This window comes from Mercenaria mercenaria, chromosome 3 (assembly GCF_021730395.1).
Source record: "Mercenaria mercenaria strain notata chromosome 3, MADL_Memer_1, whole genome shotgun sequence".
NCBI lineage: Eukaryota > Metazoa > Mollusca > Bivalvia > Venerida > Veneridae > Mercenaria > Mercenaria mercenaria.
In genome coordinates, this window is record NC_069363.1 from 11,890,176 (window position 1) to 11,903,547 (window position 13,372).

The 13,372-nt window shown below is 35.6% G+C and overlaps 1 protein-coding gene across 1 annotated transcript in view; it reads left to right on the plus strand.

Annotated features, from left to right (window-relative positions):
• LOC123525919 (lipoxygenase homology domain-containing protein 1-like) overlaps positions 1-13,372 on the plus strand; it is a 231,377-nt gene that overhangs the window by 9,496 nt on the left and 208,509 nt on the right. The window contains exons 2-9 of the mRNA XM_053537880.1: positions 662-1,521; positions 5,596-5,779; positions 7,289-7,452; positions 9,294-9,380; positions 10,257-10,389; positions 10,655-10,806; positions 11,564-11,724; positions 13,097-13,187. Coding sequence (XP_053393855.1) covers positions 685-1,521; positions 5,596-5,779; positions 7,289-7,452; positions 9,294-9,380; positions 10,257-10,389; positions 10,655-10,806; positions 11,564-11,724; positions 13,097-13,187 — 1,809 coding nt within the window. The 5' untranslated portion in view covers positions 662-684. The remainder of the gene's footprint in view (positions 1-661; positions 1,522-5,595; positions 5,780-7,288; positions 7,453-9,293; positions 9,381-10,256; positions 10,390-10,654; positions 10,807-11,563; positions 11,725-13,096; positions 13,188-13,372) is intronic.

Genomic DNA, 13,372 nt, shown 5'->3' on the forward strand with positions numbered 1-13,372 from the left:
CCCTATCATGATATGACATGCAGTGCAAATGGTCAATAACTCTACTTTGCATTTTACAAAGTTATGCCCCTTTTTCAACTTGGGAGTTTTTGGTTAAATTCTTATATGTAAGCTGGTACCTCAGTACCCACAAATTGGAATGGATTGAAACTTCATACACTTGTCCACTGTCATGAGCTGATAAGCACTATGCAGGTTCCATAACCCTGTTTTGCTTTTTTACTGAAGTATGCCCCTTTTTCGACTTTTGTATTCATTCAATTGACAAGGCTGTTGAATAGTCCAACGTTACTGTCCTCCGACAGCTCTTGTTTAAGTGGAATATCTCCAGGGCAGAAAAAGGAAAGTAAGGTTTTGAGAACACCATTGTATTATTTATTCACTATTTTGTGACATCATTATGTAAAAGTGCAGTTCCTGTTGCAGCCAATAAGACAAATGCCCCTTCCAGTAGAGGTCCTTTTTTGCTGGACAGAAATCTTGTTTATTCAAAATAAATTAATTGCATGAAGATAAGCATCTTTCCAAGCAAATTTGACTGAGACAATGGAATAAGTGGTTACATAACAGTGTAAATATTAGTAGTTATTTTAATTTTTGTTGAATTATAAATGTATCTTAGAACTGGATTTTGTTTTAAGAATTTTACTTTGTTTTATAGAGTGATGTTTTGATATAGTAACCATGGCAACAGTTCAGAAGAAACCTAGGAGACTCCCAAAAATACGTCAAGACGAAAAAGATGAGGAAGAAGATAAAGGTAGAACCAGGGGTAGGGGCGCTGCAGGAAAAAAGGTACCAAATCCTCCACCAGGTCGGAAAAGAGAGTTACCGCCTTTGCGTAGAGGTGGGAAACGTGGGGATGTGGAAACCAAGAGCATGGTTGATATGGGGAGACGGTCTCCAGTGGATGTGGATAATCGAACATCACTAACAGCCACGCATGATGCTAAATCATGTTTCTTCTACATAGACGATGACTACACTTTCAAGCCAGTTAAAGTGGTTATTCATCCAAGAAAATATAAGAAAATAGAAACTGTTGCACGAGATCTTTCTGTACGTATGAGAAAGCTTCCATTTGGTGTACGTAGTATTCATACCCCAAGAGGTCAACACAGAGTTCATAATTTAGAAGACTTAACAAATGATGGCCATTATGTATGTTCATCGAATCGTAAATATGCGAGAGGACTTGATATCCAACGTGTACAATCTAGATACGTCTGGCACACTGTTAGACCAGACAGTGGACGTAGAGGGTATAATAACCTCTTGAGGGAATCAGACATTCGCAGTGCTAAGAATATAGCAGGATTTAGGCCAGGATATGACTTGTCAAAGGTTTATTCACGTGTAACCCCAAAGAACACTATTGTGATGAAAAATGGAGAACCAACAATCAAACATTCTGTGTTGCTGAACAGGAGAACTGCACAAACATTTGAACAAGTGTTAAAAGATTTAAGTCATGTGTTTCAGTTTGCTGTTCGGAAATTATACACAATTGATGGCACACCGGTAAGTATAAAGAGAATAGATTCTTTTTAACTAAATTATTGTTGACTGCGTTGTTGACATGTATTTGCAAGGATTTCGAACACTCAGATGCATAACTTCTGTGAATGTTAAGAAGCATTATCTCCAATGATGCAAATGAACTACGGAGTGTATATTCTTGATAACTTAAATATATCGGTATCTACCAAATTGCTAAATCAAAGTGACGTGCAAATTATCCAATCTTTAGTACATTTTTTTTAGCCCACCATCATCAGATGGTGGGCTATTCAAATCACTCTGCGTCCGTGGTCCGTCGTCCTTCCGTCCATCCATCCGTCCGTTAACAATTTCTCGTTATCACATCTCCTCAGAAACTACTGGGGGGATTTTGACCAAACTTTGTCAGAATGATGTATTAGTACCCTAGTTGTGTCCCCCTGAAAATCAGACTGGTTCAACAATTTTTGAGTAAGTTATGGCCCTTTGTTTATTTCTATAATTTACATAGATTTACATGTATATAGGGAAAAATTTTGAAAATCTTCTTGTCCAAAACCACAGAGCCTAGGGCTTTGATATTTGGTATGTAGCATCATCTAGTGGTCCTCTACCAAGTTGATTCAAATTATTTCACTTGGGTCAAATATGGCCCCGCCCCGGGGGTCACATGGTTTATATAGACTTATATAGGGAAAAACTTTGAAAAACCTCTTGTCGAAAACCACAGGGCTTAGGGCTTTGATATTTTGTATGCGACATCATCCAGTGGTCTTCTACTAAGATTGTTCTAATTATTCCCCTAAGGTCAAATATGGCTCCGCCCTGGGGGTCACATGGTTTACATAGACTTATATAGGGAAAAACTTTGAAAATCTTCTTGTCCAAACCACAAAGCCTAGGGCTTTGATATTTGTAATGTAGCATCATCTAGTGGTTCTCTACCAAGTTTGTTCAAATTATCCCCCTAGGGTCAAATATGGCCCCGCCCCGGGGGTCACATGGTTCATATAGACTTATATAGGGAAAAGCTTTTAAAATCTTCTTTTCAATAACTTACAATATTCAAATTTGGACCACATGTATAGTTTTGAGTGGCAAGATGAACCTTGACATATGTTGACCTTGATCTTGACCTAGTGACCTACTTTCACATTTCTGTAGCTACAGCCTTCAGATTTGGACTACATGCATAGTTTTGTGCACTGAAAAAAACTTCGACCTTGACATTGACCTAGTGACCTACTTTCACATTTTTGAAGGTACAGGCTTCAAATTTGGACCACATGCATAGTTTTGTGCACCGAAAAAATCTTTGACTTTGACATTGACCTAGTGACCTACTTTAACATTTTTGAAGGTACAGGCTTCAAATTTGGACCACATGCATAGTTTTGTGCACCGAAAAAATCTTTGACTTTGACATTGACCTAGTGACCTACTTTAACATTTTTGAAGGTACAGGCTTCAAATTTGGACCATGATATGCATAGTTTTGTGTTCCGAAATGAAATTTGACCTTGATTTTGACCTAGTGACCTACTTTCACATTTCTCAAGCTACAGCCGTCAAATTTGGACCACATGCATAGTTTTGTGTACCGAAATGAACGTTGATCTTGAGATTGACCTAGTGACCTACTTTCACATTTCTCAAGCTACAGACTTCAAATTTGGACCACATGCATATTTTTGTGTTTTGAATAAAAATTTGACATTGATTTTTACCTAGTACCTACTTTCACATTTCTCTAGCTACAGCCTTCAAATTTGAAGCACATGCATAGTTTTTTTTATACCGAAATGAACTTTGACCTTGAAATTGATGTAGTGACCTACTTCCACTTTTCTCAAGCTACAGCTTTCAAAGTTGGACCACATGCATGGACCACATGCATGGACCACATGCACAGTTTTGTGTACGGAAATGAAATTTGACCTTGATTTTGACCTTGAGCTAATCTTGAAATTTGGAACATTCAAAAATGGCTCAATGATGGGCACCAAGATCACTCTGTGATCTCTTGTTTGTATAGCTTTATTTAATAAATAGTTTACTATATAATGCGCTTATAGCCTATCTGGCAGACATTTGAACAAAAATAATGATATGGTTACATGGTGTGAATAAATGTTGGCCTAAGTTATACTCAAAAGTTTCTGTGTTATAACCTTATACATTTTTTGACATGATGCTTAAATTCATGATTACAGGTATTTTGAATTTGAATTTAATGCACTGATCAAAAAATTCCAACTGTTTGTAAAAATTCTATAAATTAAATATAACTGGCATAAGCAATTAAAAACTAACTTTAGCATACTCCTTTGCAGAGAATAAGCAAAGAAACCCCTTTCTCTTACTAGGTATTAAGTAAGGACTTTTTAGTGACAAAATTTGTTAATTTTAAATAAAAAAAAAAAATGCATTTTACATAGGGATTTTATTTTTAAGGTTTGAGGTAACTCCTGTAAAAATGAAAATTTGTGTCCCTCGACTGGTGATATTTTTCAGTATTCTGAATATGATTTTAATAACAATTTTGGGGTCTCTGTGGCCGAATAGTTAAGGTATGTCATTTTGAATAACTTTCCCCTTAACATTGTGGGTTTCAGAGCAACAGATATATTTCCAGAGCTGTTTACATGTAGGTATTTCTGCATCATTTGGATTTGAATTGCATACTGGCTAAACTGAAATGGGTATTTTTATTACAATTACATATTCCTGTATTTCATTTTGATTATCTAAACAGTAAGTTAATTTACAACTTTGATCAGTTATAGCTTGTGTGGCAGTATTTCAGTGAAAGTGTTGTAGACAAATTTTCTCATGCATAACATCTGCTGCTCAAAATATTTTTCTGTCTACAAGAAATGTTGTTTTTTTTTTTAAATTTAAGTGTGGTAACTGGTATTTTTTAACAGAACGTCATGAAAATTTGTTTGTAAAAAAAACCACAGCAATTGTCCCCAATATAATGCCTGTTACTTTTTAACTGTTTTGAGCTTGATAAAAACAATAATTAACATCTAACATTCTGTGTTTCCACCATTTGGCTTATAATGTTAAGAATTTGGTTTGTCATTCAAATGTCATAAACCAATTTTTAGCTCGACTATTCGAAGAATAGGGGAGCTATCCTACTCGCCCCAGCGTCGGTGTGAGCGTGAGCATCACACAAATGTTAAAGTTTGCGTACCACCCCAAATATTTTCAAAGTCCATTGAGATATTGCTTTGATGTTTTGCATACTTGTTTACCATCATGACCCCAGTCTGTAAAAAGGAGGAGGCAACTCTATCAAGCATTTTGACTGAATTATGGCCCCTTTTCGACTTAGAATAAATGTTAAAGTTTGCATACCACCCCAAATATTTTCAAAGTCCATTGAGATATTGCTTAGATATTTTGCATACTTGTTTACCATCATGACCCCAGTCTGTAAAAAGGAGGAGGCAACTCTATCAAGCATTTTGACTGAATTTTGGCCCCTTTTCAACTTAGAATATGCTTATTGTAATGTTGTAGTTTTACTCATAGCTTATATTATACTATCAAGCACTGAGAATAGTCGAGCGCTGTCCACTGACAGCTCTTATTATCTGTGTATTTAGCACAGTTTGAAGAATGAAACATGTTCTCCATCCACCCATCAGTTCATCCATCTAAACTAATGGAAAAACAAAAACACTTGGCATGATGTAATTTATCATTTTGAACACTGCTGTTCATTTCAGTCTATTTAATTTTGAGTTGAAGTGTGTTACACAGGCATCAAATTGCAAGTTTTGAATTTACACAAAGTCATAGGTTTTGATATACATTATGGTATTTTGAATGGCGAATTTTACATCTTTATTTGCATATTTATGAAAATATGCAGCTTATCTGTTGCTCTGGAACTGTTTAGAACCTCACAAGGAAATTTTAGGATTGATTAGGCAAGGTTTGTCATTTAACATTGGTGCCAGCGTGTTGTAAGAAATTCCTGTAGAGTATCTGGGGTCACCATATGAGCTATACTGTAACCATTTGATTAAAAAAAAAAACAAGCTGAAAACTAAGAATAGTAACAGCTGCAACTTTTTGCAGATTGATGGTCTACAGAAACTGATGAATGGACCGGACAGTGTGGTTGCTGCTGGGACTGAGCACTTCATTCCTTTGGGCATGGACGGCAACATCCAGAGCCGGACTCGTACCCGCATGAGCATGGGAAGCCGGTTCAGTATGCAAAGTAGAATGCAGAATAAAAGAGAAAGACTTGCCAAAACTAGTAAGTACAATTTTCAGTCTAATGGTACTGACAGCTGTTTAAATAGCCTGGAAACATTGTTTACCTTTCAGTACCTATACCTCTACTAGGATCAAGATCGCTCTGATAAGTTAAAACATAGGTCAAAGGTTTTGAGTCATTTTTTGTTGAGCGGCCTGCTTGCAATGAGAGAGAAATAGTTGTCAAAATGGTTGTTTGGTATATGTCTAAGGTTTAATTTTGGACATATTCCACACCCTTAACCCTTAACCCTTAACCCTTAAACCCCTCCCCCCAAATCACACACACACAAACAGAAAAAATAAGAAAATAAGATATATATTTTTTACCCTTCTGGTTTACTTTTTCTTGTGCTTCTTGATGATGTTTTGTAGTATCCGTACCTTATTAACCCCCAACACCAGTGATTTGCATTGCCAAACTAAGGAAATAAAGTTTATTCAGGCTTACCTTTTACTTTGTCAGCAAATGAGATATATACTAAGTCCCAAATTTAAGGATTAGAAATGATTGTTTTTACAAGTTTTTATTGTGTCCATAGACTCAGTGGGGTCCGAAAACTTGGGGAAAATACAAGGCAGTGAAACCAATTATTCTCAAGGGGATGAGCAAAATGCTAGAGTTATCCAGGGTGTTTAGCAGTCCAGACAAAGAATGTAGAAGGGCATAGGGAGCACATGAATTACTCAGGTGGATCTGGCTACTGAAGCCATTGATGCTAGAGTGAGCCTTGTTTCACTGTTAATTATCAAGGAATTGAGGATTCTTGATATTGTCAGAAGTTCTTTTAAAGGCGGATAATCAGATTTTGGCCATGTAACGGATTTGTTCGAAACTTTAGCATCTGATCATTTACACTCATTTATGTTCACTTAACACTTAATACAAATTAGATTTTCACTGGAGGTATTTTTAAAATTTCATTTTCCTATCCTAGTTGCCCAACCAAGATAGAGTTATTTTATCATAAGTATAAATTTGATAAACATACTTTGCCTAAGGAAATGTATAAATATTAGACATATTGTAATATATTTATAAAATATTTGCATTAAAAATTATGTATTTAGATGGAATTGATTAGAAACGCAAGTTTGAAAAATTATTATTACCTCCCTTTGCCTATCTTGGTTGCGCAACCAAGATAGATTGGAAATAAATGAATTCAGAAGCTACACACAGCTTTAAAACTTGCATTTTGGTTCAGATTGTTCAATAGTTGATATGTCTATCAAATGCAAATGTAAAACTAGACATTGTATCGAAATAAAAAGAATTCCCAGCTTTTTATATACTTTCATATTAAAGGGGAGTAATTACAAAATTTTATAAAAATGATAAAAGATACATTTCAAATAGGAATCTAACTCTATGTAATCGGTCTTTTTGTTCCTTAAATAATTCTCTACCAGAATATACAAAAAGTAAAAAATGTCATTAAATGTTGATTAAATGTGATTGACCACCTTTAAACTCTATACAAAAAGGGCGCTTTATCTGTATTTACAGAAGGCCGATGGAGGGTAACGACAAGAACTAATGCCTTACCGTCTGCAGGTACCCAGGCTCAGGTGACAATTACTGTATATGGAAACAAGGGAAATTCTGGGCCCATTACTCTCGGTCATGGAGATGGTACAAATTTCCAACCAGGACAGGTTGATGATTTCACTGTAAGTTGTTCAATGTAGTATGTGGTAAATATTGGCTGTGACTGTGTATTAAACTAAGGTGGAAAAAGTGATATATTGTTCACTGAGCTGTCACACACAGCTTGACACATTTCAGATTTCAAATCTTCACCACATTTGAAGAAAAATCCTAAAACTGACATAAAATGTGTCATGTATATTTTATGAAAGATTTTTCCTGTCACATTTGCCTAAAGCTGTGACCTATTACTATTGGTATTGAAAATGAGTTTTACCTTTCCAAATACAACATTATCTCTCTTTTTCAACTGAAATGTCAATAATACACCCCCAAAAGATATTTAGACAAAAAACTAGTGTTAATATATGGCCAATGAAAAAGTGATTTTCTGTAACCTGTAGAGCATTACTTAGCCAGACCAAAATTTAATGACTATAATTTAATTTGTAAATATAGCAGTGGCAGCACATGTCTGTCTTTTTAATTTTGAATTTTGACCGTACCATTAACTTTCATTTGTTTCATGTGTCTGTTGAAATTGTATTTACAAAAATATTTGTAACTTTTTAGCTCACCCGAGCACGAAGTGCTCAAAGGTGAGCTTTTGTGATTGCCCTGTGTCTGTCGTCAGTCATCTGTCGTCCTCGTCGTTAACAGTTTGACTGTTAACACTCTAGATGTCACAATTTTAGCACAGTCTTAATAAAATTTTGTCAGAATGTTACTCTCAATAAAATCTTGGACGAGTTCGATATTGGGTCATCTGGGGTAAAAACTAGGTCACCAGGTAAAATTTAAAAAAAAGCTTGTTAACACTCTAGAGGCCACATTTATGTCTATCTTCATGAAACTTTGTCAGAATGTTAATCTTGATGATCTTTAAGTCAAGTTGGAATCTGGGTCAGGGGTCAAAAACTAGGTCACCGGGTCAATTCAAAGGAAAAGCTTGTTAACACTCTAGAGGCCACATTTGTGATCATATCTTCATGAAACTTGGTTAAAATGTTAATCATGACGATCTTTAGGTCAAATTCAAATCTAAGTCAAGTGGCTTCAGAAACTAGGTCACCAGGTCAAATCAAAGGTAAGGCATGTTAATACTCTAGAGCTGACATTTATGACTATATCTTAATGTAACTTTTTCAGAATGTTAACCTTGATGATCTTTAGGTCAAGGTCAGATCTGACTCAGGTGGGGTCAAAAATTAGGTCACCAGGTCAGATCAAATTTAAAGCTTGTTAACACTCTAGAGGCTACATTTATGATTATGTCTCTATGAAACTTGGTCATAATGTTAACCTTGATGATCTTTAGGTTAAGTTCAAATCTGGGTCAGAAACTAGGTCACCAGGTCAAATCAAAGGAAAAGCTAGTTAACACCTTAGAGTCCACATTTATGACCATACCATAATAAAACTTGGTCAGAATGTTAATTTTGATAATCTTTAGGTCATGTTCAAATCTGGGTCAGATGGGGCCTAAAGCTTCAAATCAAAAGAAAAGCTTGTTAACACTCTAGAGGCCACATTTATGACTGTATCTTCATGAAACTTGGTCAGAATGTTAACCTTGATGATTTTTAGGTCAAGTTTGAATTTGGGTCATGTGGAATGTGACTTGCTGACCTACTTTCTTTGTTTTTTAAGATAAGCCTTGAAATTTGGATGACATGTACAGTTTTGCACACTGATCTTAAAACTGACTTCGGTGACCATGAATGTGACCTATTAACCTACTTTCTTCAGGTGAGCGTTACAGAGCCTTCAGGGCCCTCTTGTTTAACATACAGGACCTAATAAAGAGTTAACTATTAAGGTTAACCATGTGATAATTAATATATGTATATATTTCTGTTCTCAGATATCTGTTGGTAATGTAGGAGAAGTATACAAGATACGTCTAGCACATGATAACTCTGGAGACTTCCCAGGCTGGCTTTGTGATGAGGTAAAATAACTTCTTTTAGCATGCATTATTTTGCAGTGTTGTAACATTTGAATGACGTTTGGGGTTAATGGTGGATCGGACCCAAAACACAACTATGCTTTATTTAGAGGATATCTAAATAAAACTTTGATTGCATGACAAGAATTCCTCAAATACTTAAATAACCAATAATTCCCAATTCTTAATCATGCTTCCTTGAACTTTTAGGCGCTTGCCCATTTCTCAGAAAACATTTTTTAACTATTTGCATTTGTCATTAAAATTTTCACTTTATCAGAGAGCCCACACTTAATGAAAGTTTGGACTAATATTTTCATAAACATGTTTTTTGTATTGAAAAATTACCAGGTATGGCATATAAAAAGTTGCCATTCTGGTGGTGATTTATTTTCAGTTACATACTGAATTGGCAAATAAAATGGCAGCTGTAGCTTCAGAACCAGTTGTTGAGCTAGTGTTCAGATAGATTGCTTCATCTAGCTTTCTTGAAAAATTGCAGGTCATTTAATCGCTTTTTAGGGTAGCGATTTTAATCATATTGTTACTTGCCAAGGCCATAATTAAAAAATTGTTTGTTTGCGATAACGGGATCCAAAATATTTTGTGTGCTATGTAGGTAGGGAACATGTTTTTAGCATATAATCATATGGGTAAACAATTTTTTTTATCTTACTGGCCTGAAAAAAAGTTTGGTTACAGCCATTTTTACGGGTAGTTTTTTTTTAATGATAGCCCAAAATGGCAAAATAAGTTGTTTGAGTAAATATCAAAGACTGCAATTTGTCATTTCAAAAATGCAAACATGCAATCTCCATTTTCCATTGAAGTTATAAGAAGACAGTTGTAATACAACATTTATGATCTGTTGAAACACAGGTATACATGCGTGATTTGGACACTAGCGAGGAGTTGAATTTCAGTTGTCGTCGTTGGCTAGCAAGAGATGAGGATGATCAAGAGATAACGCGAGAGCTGGCCGTAAAACGTCCTGGAGATCCTATACTGCCGTGTATGTTCATAATATTTTTTTCGGAATAAAGCCAGTGATTCCAGATAAGGATTTGATTTGAAATCTCCAAGGAAGAGCTGTCTTTTGATTAGTTTTTATTGATACAATAAAAAAATAACAATACTAATAAAACAAGAAGCTTAGTTTGAAGAGAGTAGGTTAAAACAAAAATTATCAATTGATAGTTCTGCTGTATCAAAAAGATGTGTTTAATTTGGTGTCTGATTTTCTTGTTATGTATCAGATTTATTTTGAATGATTTCAGTGATTAAATATCAAGTTGATGTAATTACTGGAGACGTGTGGGGTGGAGGTACAGATGCCAATGTTTACATTACCATATATGGTGACAGAGGGGACACAGGAGTCAGACAACTCTATGCTGAAACTAAAGGGGTTTACTTCAAACAAGGACAGGTAATATTTGTAATTATATTAAGCAGTTATTACATTTAGTAACCTGGTACCTTCCCTGTTAACCCTTATCATGCTGGACACGATCGATTCTGCCTTTATGACCAGTGCAGATCATGATCAGCCTGCACAGCCGTGCAGTCTTATGATCTTCGCTATTCAGTCAGTATGTTTTAGGTAAGCACCCCTTTTTAACAGCTAATGGTATGGTCCAAATTGGACAAGTAAATTATAGAAAAGCAAGGTAAGGGTTAAGTCAGTAGCTGCCCCATTAATTTTGTAGATAGAGCTGGAGATTATAAATTGATGTGTCGTTGATTTGATCTCCATACAAGATGTAGGTTCAGCCTGACAGTACCATCAAATTCAGTATTTCAAATCGTTTGCCCTCCATTATCATATTGTCTTTTATCAAAAAATTGAAATTAAAACAGCTTGTAGTTTTAAGACTGCAAATTAATTTGAATGTTAAGAGACCCAGACATCATAATCTTTGAAAAACTGTGACACAAGTTTAACTTACTCAACTGTAGAATTGCTTAGGTGAAAAAACATTGCTGTAAATAGGTCAGTATAATGGAGCATGCCAGCTGAAGAATAAAGAAGTTAAATCATCTTACATATAGATTTGAGATGGTAAAAGTAATCTTGCATTTTGACACCACCTATATATCAGTTCTAGATTGTTGAAATTAATTTATAGATATTCTATGAAATGTATGAAATAATTTTTATAGAGTCATTTCAAATATTTTTACAGCTTGACTCATTTGAAGTGGAGGCAGTGTCGCTAGGTCACTTGAAGAGATTAATCATAGGGCACGATGGAACAGGACCAGGTGCTGGCTGGTTCCTAGACAAAATCATCATCAGGGAACCACCTTTCAGAACCAACCAGGAATGGGTGTTCCACTGTGGAAAGTAAGTGTGTCTAGTTATCAGTTGTTTCAGTTGCAGTGTAAATAACCTCAAAAATCTGTATGCCAAGTCAGTCATCTTCATTTGAGCCGTGCCATGAGAAAACCAACATAGTGGGTTTGTGATCAGCATGGATCCAGACCAGCCTGCGCATCCGCGCAGTCTGGTCAGGCTCCATGCTGTTCGCTTTTAAAGCCTACTGGAATTGGAGAAACTGTTAGCGAACAGCATGGATCCTGACCAGACTGCGCGGATGCGCAGGCTGGTCTGGATCCATGCTGGTCGCATACCCACTATGTTGGTTTTCCCATGGCATGGCTCATTTCATCTTGTAATGGAGAACAAATTGAACTGAAATAAATGCCAAGAAGACAGGTTGACTTGTTTCGTACTACTGAAAAGTATTTCAGACATGATCAGCAATGTTGGTTTTAAAAAATGTAGTGCTTGCTAGTAAATTGATATTTTTGTTGGCATTAGTTTTGAATGTTATGGTTATATAATTATGTATATTTTGCATTGCAAAAACCCATTTCTATAGTCGCAAGAAGGAAAAGGGGCCTGAAATTGGAACTGTTTTCACACACTTTGGTGCTCTAAGGATATGGAAGTATATAATTTTGACAGTTCTTTCAGGCTTTTTTGCTGTTTGTTTGTTTGTTATTGTGTTACACATATACATCATGTTGTGTTTGTTTTTCCTTACAATGTCATTGAGATGAGAATATTGAAATTTTCACAAATGAAGACACAGACTTGACTAAGGACATTGACACAAATAAGCATGTTGACATGAATGAGGACATTGACACAAATGAGTATGTTGACATGAAGTCTTCATCCACCATCAAAGCTGGAAAGTTGCTATATGACCTATAGTTGTGTCGATGTGACGTTTAAAACCCAACAAATATTTTTAAAAAATGGAAAATAAAAGGCTTTCAGTTTCTTTATGCCCCTGGGCAATTTATAGCAATTGAACTGTCCATTTGTCCATCAGTATGAACCTTTTTTTGAAATACTGTAAGAGCTTTAGCTTTGAAACTTTGCAGATTTGTTTATCATTATAAGTTGAGAATGTTGACCAAGAACCGTAACTATGATTTGCAATTCCATGAATCACTAGCCATTCTTGGATTATTTGCAAGGTGTCCCAGTGTGGTTTATGTGCATCCAAATGCACAAAAAATAGCATTTAATTCTTCTGTTTTTGTTTTTGCAGTAGCTTTCAACATGATAAATGCTTTGCTTTCAATGACTATCAGAAAATCAACAACAAAAATATGAGGATATTAATCTTTTTAACAGACATAACTTGAATGAAATTTTTTGTATTATTCATCATTGACTGCAAAATAATGTTTTTTGTACACAGATGGCTGGATGAAGGGGAAGATGATGCGAAGATTGTACGGGAGCTACGGGTACAGGATGAATACATGGATGATATCTTAGAAAAACGAAACGTAAGTCATTTATTAATCCCCCGCCACTAGTGGTGGGGGGGTTATAGGAATGGTCTCCTTCCGTCCTTCCGTCCCTCTGTCCGTCTGTCCGTAACACTCGTGTCCGCTCCATATCTCCTAAACCCCTTGAAGGATTTTCATGAAACTTGGGTCAAATGATCACCTCATCAAGACGATGTGCAGAA